Source organism: Panicum hallii, chromosome 8 (genome assembly GCF_002211085.1).
Source record: "Panicum hallii strain FIL2 chromosome 8, PHallii_v3.1, whole genome shotgun sequence".
Classification (NCBI taxonomy): domain Eukaryota; kingdom Viridiplantae; phylum Streptophyta; class Magnoliopsida; order Poales; family Poaceae; genus Panicum; species Panicum hallii.
This window is the reverse complement of record NC_038049.1, coordinates 739,197-765,066: the sequence shown is the minus strand read 5'-3', so window position 1 is coordinate 765,066 and position 25,870 is coordinate 739,197. Positions and strand designations below refer to the sequence as shown.

Below are 25,870 nucleotides of genomic sequence, written 5' to 3'. Positions count from 1 at the left end.
ACGTTTCTCAACCCAAAGGAGTTACGTCTCTGTTGAGAAAGAGTTCAAGAGACGGTGCTCAAGAACTCCTATGCTTCTCACCCAAGGGCGAGATCAACGCTCAAGCCCAAGGTCACTTACTATAAGTTCCTCCAAGAGGAAAGATGATTACAAACTTTCCGTGATGCTTACAACTTCAGCTAAGTATTCGCGAGCATACCTAGCCGTCTAGGAGCTCAAAGCTCCAAGAGTAATAAATTTGAATCCACCGGCTTGACGAAGACTAGGTGTTCAAAGGATGGAATGATAGCTCACTACCACGGATTTCTTCTCATGCAACACTCTCACTTGAATCCCTGAATCCCCTAAGGAAATCTCGCAAGAAACGAAGAGAGGGAGTGAGAGAGCTCTTGAAAGGCTTGTGAAGCTGTACAGTTCGAAAAATGGGCAAGAGACCCCTGGATGAAGAGGTACGGAGGGTATTTATACACTCACTCACAAAAACTAGCCGTTGGTGAAAGAGTACCCGGATACTCGGGTATATCCGGATACTCTGGACATTGTTCCCAGATATTTCAGACAGAGATCCGGAAACTCCAATTTTGGCAGAGACACTCTCAAAGTACCATTTTGAAGTGGTTTTTGTGGCTCACGAGTATTTGTATGGATTCTCTTAAGCACTAGTTCTAAGTCAAAACCTGCAGATCAAAATCTAAAACCTCTCTTGATAGTACGGGGTTCCTATATACTTAAAGATAAAATAAAAGTTTACTCTTCGAGTAAATTTCAACCACCGCTTTTTCGTTTTATTTTGAGGGGTCGTACTTCATCATATATTTTGCTTGTTCAACTTTCGCACCTACACACATGCTAGATAACGAGATTAAACGTACATATATTTTGTCATCTAAACATCAAAAACCACTTAGAGGGCCTATATATCTTTCACCTTCCATACACGACAAACCAAATGGTTGTACTGAAGGGCTGCGCTGCTTCAACCTCCCAGAACAGTGTGGCAGTGTGGCACCAGTCAAAATTAGCTTAGTAAATTATTGGAGTAGAGTGTTATGCTCCAGTTTAACAAAACTTTTGTGTTGCTTTTTTATTTTCACATGTCTCTGCCTCTGGTGTCTGTAAAAAGCAAATAGTCAATGGTACTGTGGTCTGTTGCAATAAAGAAATTGGTTATTCAGTGTTCTTAAATGAGCAACTGCTTCCGTTCTGTGCTAAAGAGGTGGTCATTTATATGCTGCGGTTAATGCTAAATGGTGGTCGTTAAGGCTAATCACAATGGGAGGTTTCATATCCCTGTTTCCAAGAATGCCACATCAGCTTGGAAGATGAATGAAATACTATGCCTCAATGGAGAGTTTTATTTCACTATTTCCAAAGCTAACCAGTGTAATTAAATGCTAGTTGATCTAGTGTGGCACAGCGTGGTCACAGTGGTCGTTTCACGCCATTTCCAACATCTTGGAAATGAGTTAGCAGAGTGTCGTAGGGATGAAACTGGTTCCTTCTCTTCCCTCATTAAATCAAATCAGTGCCACATCATCAAAAATGTTGATATGCCATGGTAATTAATGCCATGAAACTCACCATAAAATCCTATTATGATTAGCCTAATGATTACAGATGGCCTGTGGAGAAATAGTTACGACCAAAAGTTGGTTGTTAATAAACCAAAAGTGGTCGTTGATTGTTATTTTTTAACGATGACAAATTGTCCCTGTTGTTAAAAAATTAACGACCGAATTTTAAATGTGGTTGTTAATACTTTTAACGACGGAGCTTTTAACGACTATGAACGACCTAATTTTTGTGGTTGTTAATACGTCTAGACTTTAACGACCACATATCCCGTCGTTAATATACATTGTTCTTGCAGTGTCGGGCGCAGGCAGCGGGAGACGGCGGCGTTCTGCTGCTGCAGGTACGGTGCACGAGTGCACGACGATCGATGGGGTCGGCACGTACGGGGGAAGGCCGGTCGTCCCTTGTTCAGCCATGAGGGGAGGGCCATCGACAAGGAAGGACCGACCCTGCTTTGCTTGGGGGCGAACACCGGAGATGAGATCCGGTCGTGCTGGTCGGTGTTTGGTTCATCGTCCCCGCTCCCAATCCTGGAACATCTTTGCCATCCAGGGCAGGGTAGGGATGAAAACAAAAATAATTTACTGAAAGATAAATAAATTCTAATCATAGATAATATATTTGTTTACTGATTTATAATCTGGTGATTTTACTTAAAGATGATATAAACTGTATTTTTTTACATGAAAGGATATATATATCACGATCAATTAATGTGGTAATTCTAAAGCTCTCTGGCGAATATATATATATATATATATATATATATATATATATATATATATTACCTTCATGAAGTAAAGTAATAATATGTGCTCAAAAGTAAGAAAAATACTTATGAGCGAGCAGCGTATAACATTAATTACTTCATTTCGTGGAACTTATTAATAGAGTTGCAACAAATAATATAATATTAATTAATCTTCTTAAAAGAAAGGTGACGGTGTGGGCGGTGGGCCCTCAGCAGCGTGAGGCACGAGGGAGGGTGGGAACAGCATCTGGTGAGTCAACCTAGCATGCATGGTTTGTCCGGTACCACAGCTATCGCCCTCCTGGATCAACTTCGCTTGACTAGCTGCTAGGTAGAATGAACTGAACAAAGGAACTGAAATGGACCTGTACGTACGTGTGGACTAGACTTTGGATTCAGCGGCTGTTCCGACGGTATATTTAGATGCATAGCAAAAATTATATATCTAAATATGCTAAAATGATCAATAATTTGGAACGAAGGAACTAAATAGATGGATGGATCATGAACGGGGGGCAGCGGAGATCGACGGCGACCGATGACATGGATGTCAGCAAAGACCGATGACATCCTGCTTTTTATTTCAAAAAAACTATATAAGTACATACGTCATGGTGCTGGCGTCACTAGTGTGCACGTAATTGCTGGATCGCATGCATGGCTTTCAGGTTCATGAGTCATGACACCTAATTAAGCGAGACAGGACAGTAGCTAGTCCTCATGAGTCACGAGCGAGGATGGTCGATGGACGGAGGTCCAACACTACCTATCCACCTCTGCTCTGAAGGTACGCATGCGGGGTCAATGCAAGTGTCATGTCCACGCATGGAGGAAGACGAGCTGTCAATGCAAGTGTCATGACCAGATTTGCCCTAGCCCTAGCTTTGCTTGCGGAGCCTGGACGCTCTGCTGGTCTTTATAAACAGCAAGAGGCTAAGTAGCGAAGCCTCCATCCTGTCCGTCGTCTTTAGATCGAAGCAGCTAGTCAAGAAACGAGCAGCCCAGCAAGCTAGCAGCCTACACACACAACACAAATAACTACTCATCTCCTCGATCGACGCCGAGCACGGAGGGGATGACGCTAGGGCTGCAGGGTGATGAGCTCCTTGCTCAGCTCCGCGACCTGCTCTTGCCGTCTCCGACGATTCCGACTCCGTTTAAGGTGGAGTCCGGCGGCACTGGACACCCTCCAGCGTCATGCGATGGGAGACGGCGCCGCCGGCGGGGGAGCAAGAGAGGCCGGGACGACGACAATGGCGAACAACAACACGAGGAGCCCCCTCGGCATTCATGCAAAACAAGGTACGTACGTACAGTAGCTATTGCTGCTGGCTTCTTCGATTTGCATGTATGGTAGCTGGGCCTGGGCGGGTTCAGCTTCAGCCAATTCCTCCCTCACACACATACATGCTGATGCATGGGTGGTGCATGACTGATGGATTAATTGCATTGGGCGCTGCTGCCTGCAGCAGCAGGAAGATGAAGCAACGACAGAAGAAGATGAGCAGTACGTCGTCTCTCGTGACATCGGTGCCCGATTTCGATGGGTACCAATGGAGGAAGTACGGCCAGAAGCAAATCGAAGGTGCCATGTACGCTAGGTATGTAATTGAATCTAACAATAATAATCGAAGGTGCCATGAACTTGCCTTTATTTTAGATAAGGTCTCTCTTATTAAGCCATGAATATGAAGGTGTGCACCACTAGCTGCTGGTGGATGCGCTGTCCCTTTAGTTTGGTCCCCTCGATCGCTTCAACGCTAGCTGCAACCTCACAAATAATGACTAGTGTCGTGATACACGTTAGGCCTTGTCGCATGTGAATCAGGACCGATGATTGAGACAGTAAGCTTCTTGCAAATCTGTATTTTCAGAAGAATTAAGCTGCTACAATAACTACAACTCTGAATTCTTGAGGAAAAGAAAACGAGTACGTAAGACGACTGGTTGCACACAGTGCACTGACGATGACCGAGTTATCTAATTATTTAATTTACACGTACCTACTCCTACGCAGGAGTTACTACAGGTGCATCCGGAGCGCAGAGCAAGGCTGCCCGGCCAAACGGACGGTGCAGCGCAACGACGACGGCGGAGCTGCCCCAAAGTACACGGTGGTGTACATGGGGGAGCACACCTGCACGGCCAACGATTCCATGGAGGCGCCGGTCATCCTCGAGACCGCCGTCCCTGTTACCAGCACCAATAATAACAAGAGACCTCAAAATGACGACGATACCTCCGCTGCTACATCAGCTGGCTCTTATCGTTCTACCACCAGCACCAGCACCGTTACCGGGATTAAGTCTCCGGCGGCGATCTCGGACATCACCTACTGGAGCAGCAGCAGTGCTAGCAGCGATTACGTCGTCGATGTCTACGACGACTGCGGGTTGTTCGGCGTCCATGACAGCTGGGCCCCGGCAACGGCTGCTGCGTCGTCGTTGCAGGAGATGGAGGATTATTTCACCGGACCGATCCGGTCACCGGTGCACATCGCCGCCACAGCGGATGGTTGGACGATTGACAACTTCCTGCTGCAGCTAGCAGCTAGTAATGATCAGCCACTGTTTCCCCATTTCTCTTTATTTAGCTAGCTAGCTAGCTACGATAGTCCCGGTGCTATTTATTACCATGGTCCTTGTCAATAGCAAACAGTAAAATTTTTGAGTTTTAGAAAGAGAACTATCAAATTGATCCTTGTACTATGCTCCCATCACATGGATGCTATACATGAGGTATTGAGGTGGTTGCTTATTTAATTTGTTTTCCTTCTCAACAAATAATCAATGTTCCAAATGATTGTGTAGACAAATAATTATAATGCACCCATCGATCGTCAAGCTGGAGCCCAGCTAGCCCAGTAATTACTATCGCTTTTAATGGGTGCCTGGACCTGCAGGCCTCATGCAAGCCCTGCACGACGTTGCCCATGACATCACGCCCGTGGCGTCACTCTATTGCCGTGTGCAGCTTACGTGTACCCCTAGCGAGCTCCATAGTAGTCTCTCTGTCATACCATGACGATTGTGTTTTGTCATGATTAGAGAGTGCCTCAAAACAAGATCGTGACGATTGTAGTCTCTGGTCATAGCAAAACATCATGCTTTTTTTTACATGCACCTCTTATGACGTTAAAAATTTCCCGTCTCCCGTAGCACCACACACGCACAGCTAGTACGAGAAACAAATAAAGCATTTCTTTTAACGTAAAATCATGGCACTTAACTTGCACATCTGTAACTAATTAAAGACATCCGTTTTTAGCATTTCGACCACAGAAACAAGTATTGTAACACGAAGAATTAGGTGCTGTACTTTCACTACAAACTCCCGTCAAAATCACAAATGGAGTCAATGACCGAGGGGAAAACATTCATGGAGCATCATTATCATTTGAAAGCTGCTATTTCCTCCCTTAAACGTGTGATGATGCCATCAACGCTCATTGTGGATAGGTTGGCACTGTCTCTTACCCTAACACATACCTGCAATACACAAGGGAGCCACGTAATTCAGTATCTCACATGAACCGGCAATGAATTCTATAACGCTTAAATCAATATCTGAGGATCGATACTCATACAGAATTATACAGCATGTACAAAGAAAATGGCACAAGGAAAGGAAAACGTACATTTCCAGTCTCTGCCTCTTGTGCACCTACAACAAGAATGTAGTTGAATTGGGCTATTTGGGCTTCCCGTACCTGCAAGATATCGGTGTATTAAGATATATATGAACCCTATTACTTAAACATCAAAGACAAATTTGCTCACTGTATAAACAAGAAAAATGACATGGATAGTCCTAATGTTATAAATGCCATTACTTAACTAGCCATTTTTTAGGGCAACACATGAAACAAACACACTTGTTACATGTAATTTCTTATCTTGTGACTGAGAATTTTTGTTTAATAAGGATGAGGAAACAAATATAAAAAACCAAAAGAAACTGCTAAAAGAGAATGGCTACAGGGAAGTACCTTCTTTTGGATTGTCCTGTCACTAACGTCAATGTCAGCATGAAAACCAGCATCATGTAGCCTGGCAAGGACCTGGTATCAGAAAACCAAAAGAGCAATTAGCAAGTTTGTAAAATAAGCAAGGTCAAGTTTGCCTAAGTCTGTAAAAGGGATTGTATTGGGAACATATATTACATGAAACCCACAAGGATATATCATGGCAAGTTAAACGATCAAAGGTTGAGTTATATTAAACAAGCATAAGCCATGATCCTCATCAACCAACTCAAAGTTAGTAAATATTTGTTGTTTGTATTAGAGACAAAAACTAAGCAATTTCAAACCGCTAACCGCAAAGAACCATCTAAATTACCATTTCACTGGAGAGGACCACCAAATGGAATAACTCAAGCAATTTTTTTTTTGGGGGGGGGGGGGGGTAACGCCAGCTACCACAGAGAACTATGTAGCTTAAGTCAGTTTGCAGATACGAGGACCATTTACCTGTTTTCCATATTCCACTGAACCAGAAGATACCGAGCAAACAATGACCTGGCGAGGGCTTAGCCACAAGGGCCATTTACCGTTGTAATGCTCCAAAAGAATGGCAAACATCCTTTCAACAGATCCTAAGATTGCTCGGTGTATCATCACAGGTCTTTCAAGTTTGGCTTCATCCTCGGCAGAGTAAGTCAGCTTGAAGCGAAGGGGGAGCTGAAAATCCAGCTGTAACAGATAATGTATAGGTTAGATACATGAGACTACTTTTAAAAAATCCACAGTTAATGACAGAATAACATTCAGGTGAACCTGTAGGGTTGCACATTGAAATTTCCTCTTGAGGGCATCGAACACACCAATATCAATTTTTGGACCATAGAAAGCACCATCTCCTTCATTAATCTGGATTCAAACATCTACATAAGTCCTCTGAATACAAGCAATGGCTAAACAAATTTGCAAAATGTATATGTGCTTCCTCGTAGAGCAACAGAAATAAAGGAAGTGCACTCTTGCATAGCAACTAAATCAATCCAAGTCAGGGTAAGCGTGATGACAAGATTCCAATACTTCAGTCCCAAGATGAAGCAAAAACATCATAGTTGCTTAATTGTCAATTTGCTAACAGATACCTTATCCACCAACATCAAATATTTTTAAAGCTCATTAGACATTACTCCGTAATTTCATCACCAGAAATTAGCAAGTATTAATTAAAATCCCTAGACTCTTCCCCAAGGATTAGACTTCCAAGCATCAGTGAATCCCAAAAATCAAGATTACAGGATTTTATAACAGCATAATTTACTGAAAACCCCGTTTACTGCAGCAAAATAATGAATATTGTGTACAAATGCCCGTCTACCAGCATAATGGCATGGAAAGAATAAGGGGAAAATGGCTCCTTCATAGTCTTTGCATAGGTACCTGCCACGGCTTCCCAAATTCATTCAAGGCTTCTGTCAATTGTAGCTCTGCTTTGTTCCAGGTTTCAATATCACCCAAATACTTCTCTGGTCTCTGGTAAAAAAATGACAAGGCTGTTCATCAAAGTGAACTTAATCGTGCATATTAAAATTGCAACTTAAAGACCCCAATGCGTCATCATTTCATGCCAATTTTCAGACAGATTCTGGTTCCTATGAACCTATAAATGCTATCAGTATACGAAAAGAATAGAAGAATACCGTAGACAACTCCAACTCGTATTTGAAGCCAAATATCTCGTAAACATAATTGATGAACTCCAAAACACCCTTAACTTCATCCTTGATCTGCAACAAAAACAAACTTTTAATAAATGTAGGCAACAATACTGGGAAAGTTATCCAACTAATCCAAGCCACAATACATCTACAGTCAGAAAAAGGAAGACACAGTTAACACACTATACAACTTGCTAATGCAATTAGGATGCAAATTAGAATGTATGCAGAGTGCTGGTCTTCAGCATGCAAAAGCAATTATCATAACATCATACACTTTTATATAAATTATAGTGCAATTGACTATTACAGAATAAAGTATGATATGATTCATTCTAGAGGATAGTAAACATGTATGGTCTATGCAAATAAAGCTTACTTGGTTCTCTCTGCAAAAGATATGAGCATCGTCCTGCCGGAAACATAAACATCAAAAAATTGGTTAGTATGGACAGAACAAAATCATTAAATATAACTGAAAACTCACAGAACAGCCTTACCTGCTGGAATCTCCTAACACGTGTCAAACCTGTAAGTGCACCACTAAGCTCGTTTCTATGAAGAACTCCAAAATCAGCCATGCGAAGAGGCAACTCTGTAGAGCATTTCAAAATAGAAGAAAGGCAGCCATTACACACAAGGTTTGTCAAAATCAACAGATGCACAAGAATGATAATAAAAAAATAGGATCCCCTAAAAAACCAAGATAATAAAAAAAAGGATGAATGGAGCAGGAACAATCAAGGTTAATTACACATGTGGTGCCATTTGGAGTTAGCATCAGTGACAGCACTGAGTACAGGCTTCTTTGGATCCAATCTAGCTTTGATCCAAGTTTGCTTAGGAAAAAGTTTAATACAATATTGTATTAGGAAGAAACTCACCTCTGTATGAACGAACTCTATTATCAAACATTAGACAGTGGCCAGGGCAATTCATCGGCTTCAGTCCAAATTCCTGCTTCTCAATCTGGAGAATCAATCCGACAAGCAACCAGCAGAAGTTAGTAACTACTGCTGAGTCTATGACACATGTAAAATAAAAAACACTTATGATTCTGCTGTAGAATCTGTAGATGCGCCTACCTCGAAAACGAACATGTTCTCCTTGTAGTTTGCAGCATGTCCAGAAGTTTCCCAAAGTTGCATGTTGTAAATATTTGGGCTCAACACCTATACGTCAGGCATAAGGAACAGAAACAGTGGAATTGCACAACAATACCTATAAATCTCATTGAGCAAATAACAAATATACCTCTTGGTATCCTCTATCTCTATATTGCTGTCGCAAAAAGTCCATCAGTTTATTATATATCCTAGCACCATGTGGAAGGAAGAAGCAGCTTCCAGGGCTGCATAATTGTAAATAAATCAACAATTCATTATTAACCGAAGATGTCGAATTGAAATATGAAAGAAAGAGAAGATAAAATCATAAAGGAGTGATAAGGTACCTAAGTGGATGGAAAAAGAAGAGTTCCTGTGCCTGTCCTAGTAACCTATGATCACGTTTTTTAGCCTCCTCTAAAAAATGTTTATACTCCTGCAAAGTATCATGTGATAAACATAGATGCAAAAAGTAAGACCAGTGAAATGAAAAATGTAAACACATCATTCAATGGCATATTATCATGATAGAAGATTAAAAATGGCCTGTCTTGATGTAATATATTAATATAGATATTTTATCTGAGGCTCTGAGCTGAGCAATACTAATGCCTCACAGAGATATTCCCACTAAGTTTTAAAAGATTACCATACAACATGTCGTGCAAATTATCCCCAACCCCATACCCAACAGGCACCAAAAGCCACAATATCATAGATAAAGTTTCAAGGTACTGATTCTGTGAAAAGTTGTCATATCATGTGTGTAAAACTTTCTTGCCAAGTCGGCTGCAACCCATGGATCATGAAAAACTAACTTATGCTGGTATCTAAATGCAAAATTAAGAGATATGTTCAGCAGGGTTTACGGATTAGGAACCAGTTTACCTTGAGACGTTTAGAATCAGGGAAAGAAATTCCATATACTCTCTGCAGGCTTTCGCGGTCTGCTTTTCCTCTCCAATATGATGATGACGCCTGAATATTTACATGCAGGTTTAAATCTGAAATAACCAGTTGGACTAAAAATGAGAACCTGGAGGTTCACACATAACCAAAGAAATTACTTCACCTTCAGACAAGCGAAAGCTTTGACAAAGGAAGTATTCGGGATGTGCGGCCCACGACATAGGTCAACTAAAGGACCACACCTATATACTGTAATGGTCTTGTCTTCGGGCAACTCATTAATGATTTCAACCTAAACATATAGTCCAATTTTTTAACAAGTGAATAGAGGTCACATAGAAAAGATTTCACATAAGCAGCAAAAAGATTTGGAAAAATGAAAAAAACAAGACAGGAGAAAGGAAGGTTGCCTTGAATTTATTTTCAGCGAACATTTCAAGAGCCTCTGCTCTGCTGACCTCAATGCGTTCAAATGGCTGTTTTTCCTGCACCAAGTAAGCTCTAATAGTTTAAGAAAACAATGTTTTTTGCTAGAGTACTTCACTTGTCCCACAAAAACAATGCAAGATATTGATACATCATTATCAATTCTAAATTTGGAAACAAATTGATACAACATTAGCAATGCCAAAATTTGGAATCATCTTATGTATTTTGTGATCCACAGTAAGAGGTGTACTGATACAAGCCATCCAGGTAGATAGTGCCCACAAAACAAGTTCAGCAAAAACTTAAATGAAATAAGTTAAAAGTTCACAGCTTACCGCAACAGCCTTTTGAGCTTGGTTTTCTATGATACCAAAGTGCTCCTCATTCAATGTCAGATCATTGTAGAAAGCATCGTAGTAGAAACCCTTAACAAGTTAAGAGGAGGTATTAGAAAACAGTTTAACCACTGACAAGATGGCTTAGTTAATTCATTAAGCTGATTGATCCTCAGATCATTTTCGTACCTCCCCTCTTGTAGTGCAAGGCCCAATACACAGCTTGCAGCCATATGCTCTCTCAAGAGACTACAAATTTACACCTGTAATTAGTGATAGTTGAACTGAAAATGGATTGTCATGTGCAAATACTGAAACTCATTTAACGATAAAATAGCATAAAAGTATGACCATGCAAAAGACCATGTCACCTCTCCAAGAATATGAGCACTTGAGTGCCAGAAGGTGTCACGCCCTTCGTTGCTATCAAACTTGAACAATTGCAATTTACAGTCACCTTCCAGTGGCCTCCCCATATCCCAGAGTGTTTCGTCCACTTGAGCTATCAAACAGCTAGCTGCCAATCCGCTTGATATCTCCTTAGCGATATCCATTGGGGTTGTTATCCACTTCTTCCCTTCCTTGATAGCGCCATCAGGTAGAGTTACTCTGAAGGACACAATAGCCCCCAAACAGTGCTTCAAAGTGAAAATCCAGCGTAATAATACCAAACAAGCGAACGACAGGCAGTTCATGTGAATATACAAAACTAAATTCAAGTGTGAATATTCATTCAGCTGCATGACTCTAATTCGACAACAAGCACGCAAGCAGATGGTGAATGTGCTCACTTGATGACCTCGCCGCCGATGTTGAGGCGCTCGAGGGCCTGCCTCGCCTGGATCTCCTCGAACATGCGGACCCTCTTCTGCGTGACGGCCTCCAGGTAGGAGTCATCGCGCGCGACGACCGGAGCCGAAGCCGCGGCGGGGGCCTTGGCCTTGGCCTTCCCCTTGGCGTCCTTTCCGGCAGCGGAGCCCTCACCCATCCCGTCGGCGGCGGAGAGGTGGCGGAGGAAGCGGCGGGCGGGGCGGAGAGGCGGCGAGGGAAGGAGGCCGGGTGTGTGCTGGCTGACGAGCGAGAGGCCTCGCCGGAGGCAAACTAGCATAGGGGAGCAGGGGCGGCGGCTGCCGGGGTGGACTTGGAGGCGGCGGCGGACGGCCACGGGAGGTAGTAGGGTTCGACGGGAAAAAAAAAACGGTTCGATTGCTGACCTACGTGGCAGTGGCATGGGCTGCCATTTGCCCGCGGAAGCTCTTCTTTGGGCTTCTGCCGTATGGGCTTGTTGCTGAGAAGCCCAAACAAACAGCAACTTAATTCGGAGCAGGACTCCAAAGCTACAACTCATGCCCCATCTGCCGCTCCCGCCTCCCATCATACAACAACCCGCCTGAGCCCCGGGACCGGGAGGTGGTGCCCCTGCCGTCGTCGGAGCAGGATGCTGGCAGCTCTGATCATCTCAGCCTGCGACTATGCGTGTGTTTGGTTTCGCTTTTAATCGGATTATCAGGGGAGAAGCGAGAATCCCACCCAAACGGTCCGATCAAAATCGGATGGAATCGGCCACTCGATTCTCCCCACCACCCGATTGCACGTAACTCTCGATTTTCCCCATCGTGAGCGCCGACGGCGATTCTACCGATTCTTCCCAACCCTGCCCTCCCTCCCGACCCCTTCCCCTCTCTTCTCCAGGCGCTCGCCTCCGGTCCCCGCTCGCCCGGTCGCGCCGCTCGCCCCGCTCCCCTCTCCCTGCTCGCGCCGCTCGCCCCTTCCCTTCTCTTCTCCCTGCTCGCCGCCGGTCCCCGCTCGCCCCCGCTCCCCGCTCGCCCGCTCGGCCTCCGCTCGCCCCGCTCCCCTCTCCCTGCTCGCGCCGCTCGCCCCTTCCCCTCTCTTCTCCCTGCTCGCCGCCGGTCCCCGCTCGCCCCCGCTCCCCACTCGCCCTCCGCTCGCCCCTTCCCCTCTCTTCTCCCTGCTCGCCCCCGCTCCCCGCTCGCGCCGCTCCCCTCTCCCTGGTCGCGCCGCTCGCGCTGCTCCCCTCTCCCTGGTCGCGCCGCTCGCCCCTTCCCCTCTCTTCTCCTTGCTCGCCCCCGGTCGCCCCGCTCCCCTCTCTCTTCTCCCTGCTCGCGCCGCTCGGCCCTTCCCCTCTCTTCTCCCTGCTCACCCCCGCTCGCCCCGCTCCCCTCTCTCTTGTCCCTGCTCCCGCCGCTCGCCCCTTCCCCTCTCTTCTCCCTGCTCGCCCCCGCTCCCCTCTCTCGGCTCCTGTGCGGCCTCCACCAGAGACCGACGCCGTCGACGTCTGAGACCTCCACCAGAGTCGTCGCCTCTCCTCCTGTCCAGGGTCAGATCCAGCCGGAGCTTCAAGGTGATTTCTCGTCTCCCTCTAGCTCGAGCCATCAAATTTTTTTGAGTTCTTTTTTTGGCCTTGCAACATATGTAGGCAGATCTGTTTATTCATCCTTCATAAATATGTTTTCCTCTGAAGGCAATAGAAGAGTACATGTATTTGACAGGAAAGCTGTTGTGAATGTGAACCCCCAAAGTATCTCTGGGCCATGATTTGTAGGAAGTTTTTAGTCCAGAATTTAGATAGGAACTTTGTAGTGTTGGGCTTCCAATTGAGAATGGTGGTGCGGTTTTAGATAGGTAAATGCATGATTCTACAAATTCTCGTAGATACTTTTGTTGTGATGAGCAAGAAGGCAAGCATGGATACATGAGCTCAACAATAGTTTATTGTAAATATATTAACAAACACGCCTTTCCTAAAAATAGAGAAATCTAAGATAAATTTTACATACAAGATCAGCAAGTGCATTACGGATAAATATAGTCTAAATTTGCATCGGTGTACATAAGGCCCGATAACCCAATTCACTGCAGCGCTATCTACCACCACTATGGTGAAGAGGTCAGCTAACAGCTGAGGCAACATATAAGTACTCGTAGCTTCAATTGCTACCAGACAAAAAACATTTGTCATCTTGGAGAAAACGCTAACTTCACAATTGGTCTTAAACCGAATACTTAAAAGGATTCACATGAAGGTACAGACTAAGAAATGCAAAACATCAATCCTCGTATGAGATCACATATTCCAAGAAATGTTGGAGAAAACGCTAACTTCACAATTTTGTTATTTGTATTCAGAAATTTTAGAACTGAATCATTAACAATGCATGCTTAACAAATGTTTGTGTAGAGGAGTAGCATGTTAAATGAATTCATGGTAGTCATCAAGCCAACACAGGTTGCATTTACTGGTGTGTCCATTCTCTGATTTTTAATATGGATTCCTAGTTTATGTTCCCTTTGTTGATTGCATGCATCTGCGTACTTTGTTTTTGGGGTTAGTTGATGCTTCGAATGGATCACCTAATTAACTAGCTAGTGTGGAACGTGCGGCATGTGATCCTGCAGGCGTCTTCCTTGTCTTGCATACTAACTGTGACTACAAGGTGATCGATATCGCCTTAGCTAGCAACTAGCAGGCTGGTGTTTCCCATGTTCACTTGTTAGGAGGAGGTTTGGTCACTGTGGAGGGTAATCTACACGGCAAATGTTGTTAAGTTGGTGGGACACAAAATTATGAACATCCAGCTCCTAACAGCTCTTGTTGTTGCTGCTAAGGCAAATTGGTAAGTGAGAATAGCTGCCAGTTAGTGATTGTTATTACGTATCACCAGCTAGTCATGAAGAAAATAAAGTTGTGTGATGGCACCTATCCAATAATAATTTTTTTGGCACTCTTGTTGAAATGAATTAGTACATGTGGCTCAGGTTATTATTAACACTGTTGTTTGTCTCCCAGCCTCAACACCTTATACCGGTTATTCTTTGGGACTCGTCTCCCTGCAGCGATAGGTGGATCCTACACTGCCATCGTGCCGACCATTTCCCCAACCCAGAAGTAGCAGCACAGTCAAAACAGGTGCGCTCGGCTACCTTTTCTCTGATGATGATGAATCGATAAATGGACTGCTGAGCTAGTGAATCAGTTTTGATCGAAACAGGGCAAGAAAAACACTGGTGTGTGTTGGCAATGGTTTGCTAGGCATTTTCTGTCTTGTGCTAATGTGGGTAAAAATTTATTTACACTGTGCATCAGGATTGAAGCAGAAAAATATAGATACACACTGGTAGTGATTAGCTATCAAGTTATAGTGTGCGTATTAGTTAGCTATCTACTAAAGTTATCAGATTGATTGGTTATCTAGTATAGTTTTCTTATCCTTCTTGTTTTTTTAGGGTTGATGCTCGCTGAAAAATGCGCATTGCAGCTGTTTTTTGCGTTTCACATACATTAAAATCACAATTATATCTAATTATCTATCTCTTATGCTGACCCAGACAGAATTTTCAGAAACTTCTTTGTAATATAGAATATGCAGTTTGACCATTCTAGAAATGCTTTAACACTGTAATTGTTATGTAAACTGCAGTCTTACTACTTATGTGTGATAATGTTAGTCCTGTATTTTGAGTAGATGGAAAAAGGAGTGAAGGTTGCGGCGAAATGGGATTCATTTGCTACCAAAACTTTTAATGATATTTGTGTGGAAGAAGTTCTCGCCCACAATAGGCCCCAAAATTGTTTGAACAGTACTGGGTATGCGAATCTTGTACGTAAGTTTTTTGAACGTACCAGGAGACCTTACAATGAGGGGCAAATGAAGAATAGGTGGGATGCACTTAAAAAAAGGTATATCCAATGGAAGACATTGAACAACAGAGCTACCGGCTTGGGTAGGGATTCTATGACAGGGTGTATCGTGGCTTCAGACAACTGGTGGAAAGAACAAAATGATGTAAGTATACATTGCAAATTTTTCAGTTTTTGATATACAAAAGTTACATGTTTCAATTTACAACGTTATTACCTTTCCTTTTCAGGCTATGGTCGGTTGTATATCCTTTAAGGATGCACCACTTGAGCATGAGGACCAAATGCGGATTATGTTTGAAGCTGTTAGTGTTACAAACGAGACATCGTTTGTTCCTTCAAATGGAGAAGGTGGTGGCCAAGAAGATGATGATGGTCAGAATAGCTGTGAGTTAGGGAGGGAAGGGCAGGTCCCTACTCCCCCAAATGGCACTCCAACTTTAGGCAAGAGAACAGCTCCATTATCCCCCAAGGAAAAGAAGAAGAAGATCTTTAGAGATCAGTGTATGAAACGTTTAGTGGAAGCATATGAGAAGAAAGCTGAAAGTAGCAATAATTCAGCCACCTCAAATGTGGTTGACAGTGTAAGGGAGGAAATTGGTAACATGTTGGATCAAGTGATTAAGGATGGGGCTGAAGAAGGCAGTGATGAACATTACTACGCCACACAACTTCTTATAAAGAAAGAGTACCGTGATGTGTTCATTACTTTAAAGACATCAAATGGGAGGTTAAATTGGCTAAGGAGGGCATGGGAGGATAGTAAGAAGCACTAGTGTGTTTGTTTGAGACAATTAATTTCTATTTGTTGTTTGCTTGAGACATTTTATTCCTACTTGTTGTGTGCTTGAGATATAATAGCTTGCCTGTGTTGCATGTTTGAGAGATTGTTGTTTGAGACATAATAGCTTCAGACATAATAACTTGTTGTTTGAGACAATTAATTTCTATTTGTTGTTTGCTTCAGACATATTGTATGTGTACTATATGATTCATGTATCTATTTTTTTTAATAGATGAGTGACTCAGATGATGATTTTCTGGTGGCGTATTTGGCTTTGGAGTGCATGGGATCTGGATCAACCGGTAGAAGCGCACCAATTCCTGATAATATTCCAGTTATGACTGGGATCCAATGGGTTGAGCTAACTCTAGCGAATGCAGTTGACTGCTATGATATGTTCAGAATGTCAAGGTCAGTTTTTCTACATCTCCATGACACATTGGTACAGAATTATGGGTTGAAATCAAGTCGAAAAATGTGTACGAAGGAAGCAGTAGCCATGTTTTTGTGGATGTGTGGTGGTCCTCAATCATTTAGGCAAGCTAGGAATAGGTTCAAACACTCATTGGAAACAATTAGTAGAAAGGTTGATGAAGTTCTAGATGCTATTATGGGACTGGCTTTTCACAATATTAGGCCACAGGATCCACAGTTCGGAACAATTCACCCTAAGTTGCAAGAAGCAAGGTTTTGGCCTCATTTCAAAGATTGTATTGGTGCCATCGATGGCACGCATATAGAAGTCACTGTTCCGGCATCTGAACAACCAAAATATATTGGTAGGCATGGGTATACTTCACAAAATGTCATGGCTGTTTGTGACTTTGATATGAGATTTACATTTGTTGTCACTGGCTGGCCTGGGTCCGTACATGACACTCGCGTATTTTTGGATACTCTACTCACGTACCAGAACCAATTCCCAAAGCCTCCCTATGGAAAGTATTATCTTGTAGACTCCGGATATCCTAATAGAAAAGGGTATCTTGCACCTTATAGGGGATAAAGGTATCATGTTTCGGAATGGCAACATCACCAACCAGTGGGAAAAAAAGAAATGTTCAATCAAGCACATTCATCACTTAGAAATGTGATTGAACGTTCATTTGGAGTGTTGAAGATGAAGTGGCGTATCTTGTTGCACTTGCCTAGCTATCCTATTACCAAACAAGCAAAAATTATAGTCGCATGTATGGCTCTTCACAATTTTGTTAGAGAAAATACCAATGAAGATCCAGATTTTAACTCCGATGTGCAAGATAATGCTACCGGTGGCAGCCAACCTACCATGATCGATGCTAGTGCTCCAGGAGATGACATTGATATGGGTGCCTTTCGTGACGCTATTGCTGCCTCTATGATGTCTTGAATATCATTGTAAAATTGTATTATTTATTAATCTATAATCATCATGACTATTATTTATTAGTTTATTTTATCATTTTTGTGTGTTTTATGACTATAATTATACTATAACAAAGTTCTGGTACTAATAATATATTTAGATTTGAAAATGGTAGAGAAATCCGATCAAAATGAGCTATTACAGGACTCAGGGGCAAATAGGTCATTTTACAGTCAGAACAGACAATCCAGTAGAAATAATCAGGATTGCCAAATACTCCGGATTCTTCAGACAGCGGATTCTTGAGACAGTGGATTATCAGAAAATCTTGATTCTCAGATAAGCGATTCTCAGATAAGCGAAACCAAACAGGGCCTATATCAAAAGATTTACCACTGATGTTGGTCTTTGATCTGCTTCGTGGAAAATCATGTCAAAAGCTAGCCCCTGACGTGGTCGGCACACATGGACAAATATACTAGACTCCTGGTAGCACTACGACCCAAAAATTCAATCCAAGTTCACGCATTTGTGTTGCTCAGTTAATCTGAAGCTCATTGAATTCACACCAATTAAGAATTAATTACCGAATTGTTAATATGTCGCCAACAACGTCGGCCAACGCGACATTTTTACAAACAGCTAGCATCAGGAAGATTTTAGATGGACTTTTGAGCTTACACGAAATGCTTAGGAGGGTGGCGAACTTGTGCTGACATGAGCTTGCTTCTGTCAGCATGATGGAATCCTTGGCCAAATCCTATTGGCTCCAAGTAAGCTATATACCATGAATATCCTGATGAGATATAAATCATGAATATCTGCTATGTATGCGCAGCGGAGAGTGCTAATTTGGATGCAGGTATTATCGTAATTCACTTTGCATATATTTAAACTAGAGCCTCCAAAAAATAGACACACAAGTCCTTTTTGCGAATATGTGGGGATCAGGCTCTCAGGCCAAGCCCATTCAGGTCTCAAGTTAAAATGAACCGATTCTAATCCCTTCTTATTCAGACAAGATATTAAAGGTAACTCTATGCGTGCCAACGAACTGGGGGTTAGATTTCAAGTGTACTGACGTGTGGCAGCCGGGATTGTTGGAATGGGACTGCAGGACAGAACAGTAAAAGGTGAAAACTTCTGAAGACAACGGCTTACTGACCAGACTTGTTTGTTTTGGGAGCAGGGTGTACCTGGTGAACACAAGCGACAATTGATTACGATGAAATTAGCCAATCCAATATAATCCGTGTGCCAGGTTCATTTCCTTGACTAAATAACGTACGTACCTGTCACGGTATTGCTAACGCGCGGTAGCTGCCAAGTCAAGAGTCCTTCCTCTCTATTTCCATGTGCTCTGCTCCTGCCTACGCATGCAGCTGAGTATATTGCTGCCCAAGTTGATCATTAACTATGTTGCATAACGAGGTGCCATACCACTCCCATCTCTGTATATAACTGCAAGAGATAGGAGTAACCTTATCGCCATAGCCAGCTGACAATTAGCTTCCTTCCTTGCTTCCTCCTCCCACAACTGCAAGTGAAAGAGCCTGCAGTTAAAGCTTCGTTCCCTCCTTCCTGTGCTCAGAGCCTCAAGTCCTCTTCAGATACAAGAGGAAAGATAGCTAGAAATTAGCAGAGATGAAGCAGCACAATAGTAGATACCTTCCTCAACCTTCACCGTCTGATCACCCTTCTTTTGTCTCCGAACACCGGTCGGCGATGAAGGAGATTGCCAGGGGGCAGTCTCTGGTGACGCAGCTGAGGGCCATCGTCCTTCCTGTGCTGCAGGCAGACCAACGCTGCGGGCTTGTTGCCCAGATGTTCCAGGACATTCTGGATTGCTCTAGCAAGGCCATAACTGATCTGCAGCTGCAGCATCAATCTGATGCTCGACCCGATGACGCACTGGTGGATGACAAGAAGAGAGTGAGGAGGATTTCTTCTGATCACGGCATCAAGGAGGAGGGTGCTAATGCTAACCCCCATCAGCAGCACAAGAGAAGGTATGTATCTATGGGACCTGATAAATTCAGTTTGAAGTTTGAGCTAGTGAAAGTTTAGATTCCTTTTGGAATATACTTGTCGATCTTGCATGTGATTAATCTATTTCAATTATTCTTCCCAACGCAAACAAATGTTAAGCAGGAGGTCTGATGATTCGGTGTCACTGGAAACACCTGTTCCGCACTATGATGGCCGCCAATGGAGAAAGTATGGGCAAAAGCACATCAACAAAGCTAAACATCCAAGGTACCTTTTCTCTTCTAAAAGATATTTGTTTCTCCTGAATTTAATTTAGTTTCTTTATTATTTTCCTTTCAACACCTATGGTACACAACTACATATGCATTTGTAAATACTCAATTCCATTCTGGCTTCTGAGTATCAGTTTGTGTAAATGATAAGTAAAAGGAAAATATGCACAAGTGTACTAACTTGGACTATAATTAATCTGGTTCTCCAGGAGCTACTACAGATGCGCCTACAGCAAGGAACAAGACTGCAAAGCAACAAAGACTGTGCAACAGCAAGACGAAAGCACAGGTACTGATAATCCCGTAATGTACACAGTCGTCTACCACGGCCAACATACTTGCAAGGACAACAATGGCGTCGACTCAGGCACCGATGAGTCGGAAGCAAGCACCCTGAGCAGCAGTGACAGCCGATCCAGCATATCGACCACCTGTACAGATCCCTGTGACCATCAGACATCCCTAGGTGACAATAAGCTGATCGAAAAATCTGCAGACTTGGTCACAAAGAGCATGTACGAGCCATTAGACATGAACCCATTTTCACCCTTGGATTTGGACAGTTGGGAGTTGGATGCACTCCTATGATTTCATTTGGAGCCTGATAATTAAGGTATCAACGAAAAGCTAGTTTGATAAGACATGATATGATCTGAAGAGAGATACTAGTAAAGTATATATATATCTCATCAGATGCTTGTTCTTAGTTGGGAGTGAAAATATTATTTATTTAGCCAGAATGTATAATGCATCAGTTTTGTGAGTTTTTGCATCAAGTAGCCATGAACAGAAGAAAAAGATCTATTTTACAACATTCGACAAGAATTTGATATGCATGACATGGCACTTGCCGATCCTACTCAGCACCAGAAAAAACTGAAGTAATCTTTTCATGACGACCCGACTATGGGTGATTCTTTTTCTCAACAATGCTCCATACACATCAACAGCAAAGATATATACTGTAGTTGATTTGTGGATTCCTTCTATTTTCATTACTTCTCATTTCTCCAATTTGCCCACTTCACTAATTATAGCTGATGGCTTAACAAAAAGCCCCATCAAGCACCACAGCCATGCTTTACACTACTGCTGATAGTTTTGAGGGTGTTCAGAGTATCAGTTCATTATTAGTTGCAGGTTGAAAAATCAAGATGCCTTGCATTCTCAGCCGCAATGTAAACTGAAAAATCAGCTGGCAATTAGAGTGCATTGGGGGTCCTCACTTTCTTATTCATCATCCTGTTTTGGATTTCCTACTATATGGGTGATTAAGAAAAGAATAGTGGGGGTTCTAACCGGCAGCCGCCACAAGATTGTCGTGCTTGCCCTTAATATTTTTCATTTGCACATATCAAGAAACTAGCCACTGGGTACCTAATACATCTGCCTAGGTAACAGTCTTCATACAAGTTGGCATACAAGCTGCTAATCATTGAGTAATATAATTATAAAGAGGGTGTGTTGACCCCCAGCCGCCACAAGTTTGTCGTTTATGCTCCCAATGCACGTGCATATACTAGATTAGTTGTAGATAGAATTATATTGATGTTGCAACCAGAAATTAGCTGCTAAAGATCTATATGTATGTGTCAAGTGGGACAAGTGTGGTAGTTTAGTTTAGTGCCCAAGTTGGTCCCTCTCTGGGGAGTAGAATATGTACATATATACTAGTTACTTGCATCAGACTCCATATATAATGCTATAGCAAACGATAACCAGCAGTAAGAACTAATAATTAACATGTCCTCGTCACTTCACCAAACACCTGACGGGATCCAAGCAATACGATGACTTTCCACTTGCCTAGCTAATAATATGTACATATATAGTAGTTACTATAGCAGTAAGAATTAATAACCAGCAAGCCGGCAGTAGTAAACTAGTAAGGTATACTAGTATGCCTATATATATGTCCTAATTAAGTACTAACACGTCACTGAGAGTACGGAGTAATTCGTTCATTTGTAATGGCACACATGCACAACACGTGCGGGGAGGAGATCCGGGGAAGATACAGGGAGAAATGACAAATCTCGATATTTGATATCGAATTCGCACGCCCTCGTCTTTCGAAATATAACCCTGCATATGTGAATTCTTTCGATTTAGAGATTTCATCTCTTTCATTCTATTTCTCTTACTTTCATTTTCATTTTCATTATACAGCTCTGGTGAATGGACGACTTTACCCCTCAGCTTATCCTCTTCCTCTTGGTCTCGCCTCACCGTCGGTGCCTTCTTCTACCTCGTCGTGCTCCTGTTACGTCGCCGCGCTCTGCGGCCTGCACGCGCCGTGCTCCTGCTGCGCGCGGACGCGGAGGCCGCCCAGGGGCAGCAGCCCCTCGCGCTCGCGCCGTGGGACGTCGCCGCGCTCTGCATCATGAATAAGGCCCTGTTTGGTTCCGATTAAAATCGGATTCTCGGCAGAATAAAGCAAGAATCCCGCCAAACGCCTCGACTGTAAGCTCGAATTTTTTCCACCGTCGCTTCTCCGGAAATCTGAAATACAACTGGGGAGCACTTTTTCTGGTCGAGATCCTTTCCCTCGATTCCCAGGAAAGCGAACGCATTTTCCTCCGCATACCCTCCCTCAGCTCCCCACCCCGTGCGCCTGACCTCTCCCTCGGTCCTCCCGACCCCTCGCTCTCCTCCACCTCTTGCGCCGCCAGCGCCTCTCCCTGCCGCCGGCCCCTCTGCACCAGCCGCCGCCCCCTCTGCGCCCTTCTTCCCCTAGCTCGACGCCAGCCAGCGCCCCTCTCTGCACCGACCGCCGCCTCTCCCTGTCGGTACATACGGACAGGGGGTACCTCCTGCTAGGGTGTCCAGACCCTTAGCGTCTCGCTATCCGTAGCCTCCTTCCCGTCCTCTGAGTGACGTGGCATACGGCCCGGCCTGGCAGCTGGGATCATGGTCTCCGGACCGCCCCCGTGCTCTTATAGGTCCGGGGCCTCCACGTGCCCATGAGGGCAGGGGTGCTCTCGGGTGGCCCCCACGGAACCGAACTCCTCAGGGAGGTCCGAGGCCGCCACGTGTGGGGGCCAGACCTCCACGGGCCTGACCGCTCCGACCGGCCTCGGGGGCCCAGACCACCCTCCCCCCGGGAAGGGGTCCGGTGCCGCCACGTGCCGCCTCCGTGGTAGGAGTGGGGCTGGCCCTGCCACGTGCCCGTGGCAGAAGGCCCTTCGCGGGACTCCAGCCCAACTACCGCATTAAATGCGGGTAGGTGGGCTGGGTGCGCCCAAGTCAAAAGTATGGCCAGCCACTGACATACGGGGCAGGTAGGCTGACACCACGGTAAGCCCGCCTGATCTGAAGGCGGCGCGTCACTGTGCTCCACGCACAGGTAGACGGCGTGTAGTCCCGTCACGGCGTTGCGCGCGTGGGTGATGATGACCTGCAACAGGCGTGCCGAGGCGTGCACTGCAAAAGTGCGCACGGAGGCAACGGCGCGGTGGGTTAGCACTGCTCCTTCGCTTGACAGAAGGTTCTGACCCAACAGTGGCAGCACGGCTACACTGTTGGGTAACACTGATAGCGGTCACTGTGCAGACAAGGCTACACACGGCCATATCCTGGCTGTAGATACGCACATCAACTTCTCGATCGAGAGGACTACAGAGAGGAGCTGGAGATGAAGATCTCCATATCTCTCATAGAACAGGCTCTTGTTGGCCGGGCCCACCTGTCGGGGCCCCGAACAGTGTAAGCGCCTCCCTTGGACTATAAAAGGGAGCATGCACTCGTAAAAAGATAGCCTCAAGCTTACAGGCTCACAGGGTCCAACCTTAGACACCGGCCCAAGCTTCCGCCAGACATCTACAATCAATACAACACCAAAGTGGACGTAGGGTATTACGCTCCGGCGGCCCGAACCACTCTAAAATCCTTGTGTCTTTCCTGCGTTCATCCGCTCACCGATCAAGCGCTCCTAAGTCTCCTCCAAACCCATCCTTAACTAGGATTAGGCGGGTGCATTCCGTCACCCGGCTGGAGATTACCTCCGACATTTGGCGCGCCAGGTAGGGGATTAGGTTTGGTTTGCGCTTGGTCGAAGCTCAAGACCGCAATGGCGCAGGAAAACGGTCATCACGACCTCCCGTTGGGTGAGGAAGTGGCGTCCTCGGCGCCACACGCCTCACGCCGTGCCCCGCCTAGGGGGGCCGCATGTGCTGCTCCGCAGCGTCCTGCGGAGCGGGCTTCTGTGGCCCAATCGGTGCCTGCACCGAATGGGCCAGGCACCGATTGGGCCGTCATGGCAGCCAGGGAGTTGCTTCGCAACCCTCCTGGTGAGGCAGCCTCGCCCGACGCCCAGAGGCAATGGCGTGACGACGTCGACCGCCTCCTCAACCTGGCGCAGGCTTCCCCATGCTCAGCAGGAGGGTCTGTCTCCAGGCAGCGCTGTCGTCAGGGCGGCACATCCGGTTCTGTGCACTCACCATCAGTGAGGAGTGCACGGACCAAGGACCTCCGGGCAGAGCTCAACCGCAGACGTGCGGGAGAGGACGCCCGTGTCTCCATCGAGTGGGCGCGTGTTCGCCGGCTCAACATCGAGGGTCATGACCTCGATGCCGAACTTGCTGAGGTAGCACCGTCGCCGCCGGGACCTGTCCAGGCATCAATGTCCGGGATGGGCTGCGCAGCGCTCGCAGACCACCTTCGCGCGGTCGCCTGGCCGTCCAAGTTTCGGCCCCACCTGCCGGAAAAGTATGACGGGTCCACCAACCCGTCAGAGTTCCTGCAGGTGTACATCACCGCCATCACGGCGGCTGGAGGTAACGGCGCCGTCATGGCAAGTTACTTTCATGTAGCCTTGACCGGGCCAGCCCGGACCTGACTCATGAACCTTACCCTAGGGTCCATCCAATCCTGGGGTGAGCTCTGCGCACAGTTTACGGCAAATTTTGCCAGCGCGTACCAGCAGCATGTTGTGGAGGCCCACCTTCACGCCGTGAGGCAACAACCCGGAGAAACCCTCCGGACCTTCATCTCCCGCTTCACCAAGGTACGTGGGACTATTCTGTGTATCTCCGATGCGTCTATCATCACGGCCTTCTGCCAGGGGGTCCGTGATGAGAAGATGCTAGAGAAGCTGGCGACTCATCAGGTGGAAACCGTCACCACCTTGTTCGCTTTGGCGGACAAATGTGTCAGGGCTGCAGAAGGCCGTGCGTGGCACTCTGCAACCCAGGCAGGACCCGCTCAGACGAGCAGGCCCAGTATCGCTGCCCCTGGCAGCGGCAAGAAAAAGAACAAGAAGAACCGTGGCTTTGACAAGTCATGGATAGGGGGTCCAGCCGTTGCCGCTGCAACGACCGGGGGCTAGAACTCCCGAGGCAAGCGCCCACGACAACAGCGCACCGACCCTGGGTCGTGTCCTGTTCATCCTGGGGCTCGCCACAGCGCCACCGAGTGCCGCGAGATCCAGAAGCTCGCGGAGCGCCTTAGCAAGAGGCGCGACCAAGCCTCCAGGAAAGGCTCCTCCCCTCCGCGGTGGAGAGGGAGTTGGGGTATCAAACCCCCAACAAAGACCTCAAGGGTCTCTTCCACCAGTCCGACTCCGAGTTCGGCGGTGACGAGCGCCGCAAGAAGCTGTACGTCATGTACGGCGGCAGTTTGGAGCTCGTCTCCCGGCAGAACGTCAAGACCCTTCGCCGAGAGGTCCTCTCGGTGAAGCCGGGGACGCCGAAGGAGGCGCCCCACCAGCGGTGGAAGAACACCACCATCTCCTTTGGGCCATCTGACTGCTCGAAGAATATGGCGGGCGCTGGTGTGCTGCCGCTCGTCACGGCACCCACCATCGCCAATGTCCGCCTCCACCACGTGCTGATTGACGAAGGTGCAGGCCTCAGCGTCATCAGCTACGCAGCGTTCAAGCACCTGTAGATCCCGGAGTCAAAGTTGGCTCCGTCGCACCCATTCTCCGGAGTGGGCCTGAATCCCGTGTACCCGGTAGGGACCATCACCCTGCCGGTCACTTTCGGGACGGAGGACAACTTCCGCACTGAGAACGTGCAGTTCGAAGTTGCGGAAGTTAACCTC

The 25,870-nt window shown here is 45.7% G+C and overlaps 3 protein-coding genes across 5 annotated transcripts; 2 read left to right on the top strand and 1 right to left on the bottom strand.

The window, feature by feature from the left end:
- Positions 1 to 3,163: 3,163 nt before the first annotated feature.
- Positions 3,164 to 5,069, top strand: LOC112903069 (probable WRKY transcription factor 69). 3 transcript variants are annotated; one of them, XM_025972279.1, is made up of 3 exons: positions 3,164 to 3,628; positions 3,802 to 3,927; positions 4,344 to 5,069. In XM_025972279.1, exons 1-3 carry the CDS (start codon positions 3,402 to 3,404, stop codon positions 4,921 to 4,923), a joined length of 933 nt encoding a protein of 310 aa, XP_025828064.1. In that variant the 5' UTR covers positions 3,164 to 3,401; the 3' UTR covers positions 4,924 to 5,069. The 3 variants fall into 3 exon arrangements, with proteins under 3 accessions (XP_025828064.1, XP_025828063.1, XP_025828062.1); XM_025972278.1 differs by having other exon boundaries at positions 3,799 to 3,927; XM_025972277.1 differs by having other exon boundaries at positions 3,165 to 3,628; positions 3,796 to 3,927.
- A 435-nt stretch (positions 5,070 to 5,504) lies between these two features.
- On the bottom strand, positions 5,505 to 11,965 carry LOC112903075 (threonine--tRNA ligase, mitochondrial 1-like). Its single transcript, XM_025972285.1, has 20 exons — positions 11,570 to 11,965; positions 11,150 to 11,387; positions 10,968 to 11,027; positions 10,779 to 10,868; positions 10,425 to 10,499; positions 10,178 to 10,306; positions 9,994 to 10,083; positions 9,453 to 9,541; positions 9,254 to 9,350; positions 9,085 to 9,171; positions 8,884 to 8,968; positions 8,500 to 8,594; positions 8,379 to 8,411; positions 7,982 to 8,068; positions 7,722 to 7,814; positions 7,104 to 7,196; positions 6,798 to 7,019; positions 6,315 to 6,386; positions 5,964 to 6,035; positions 5,505 to 5,814 (listed from the first exon to the last, which is right to left on the bottom strand). Exons 1-20 carry the CDS (start codon positions 11,884 to 11,886, stop codon positions 5,719 to 5,721), a joined length of 2,220 nt encoding a protein of 739 aa, XP_025828070.1. The 5' UTR covers positions 11,887 to 11,965; the 3' UTR covers positions 5,505 to 5,718.
- A 7,098-nt stretch (positions 11,966 to 19,063) lies between these two features.
- Positions 19,064 to 20,591, top strand: LOC112903099 (probable WRKY transcription factor 63). The gene is made up of 3 exons (XM_025972314.1): positions 19,064 to 19,576; positions 19,719 to 19,823; positions 20,038 to 20,591. Exons 1-3 carry the CDS (start codon positions 19,212 to 19,214, stop codon positions 20,414 to 20,416), a joined length of 849 nt encoding a protein of 282 aa, XP_025828099.1. The 5' UTR covers positions 19,064 to 19,211; the 3' UTR covers positions 20,417 to 20,591.
- Positions 20,592 to 25,870: the final 5,279 nt, after the last annotated feature.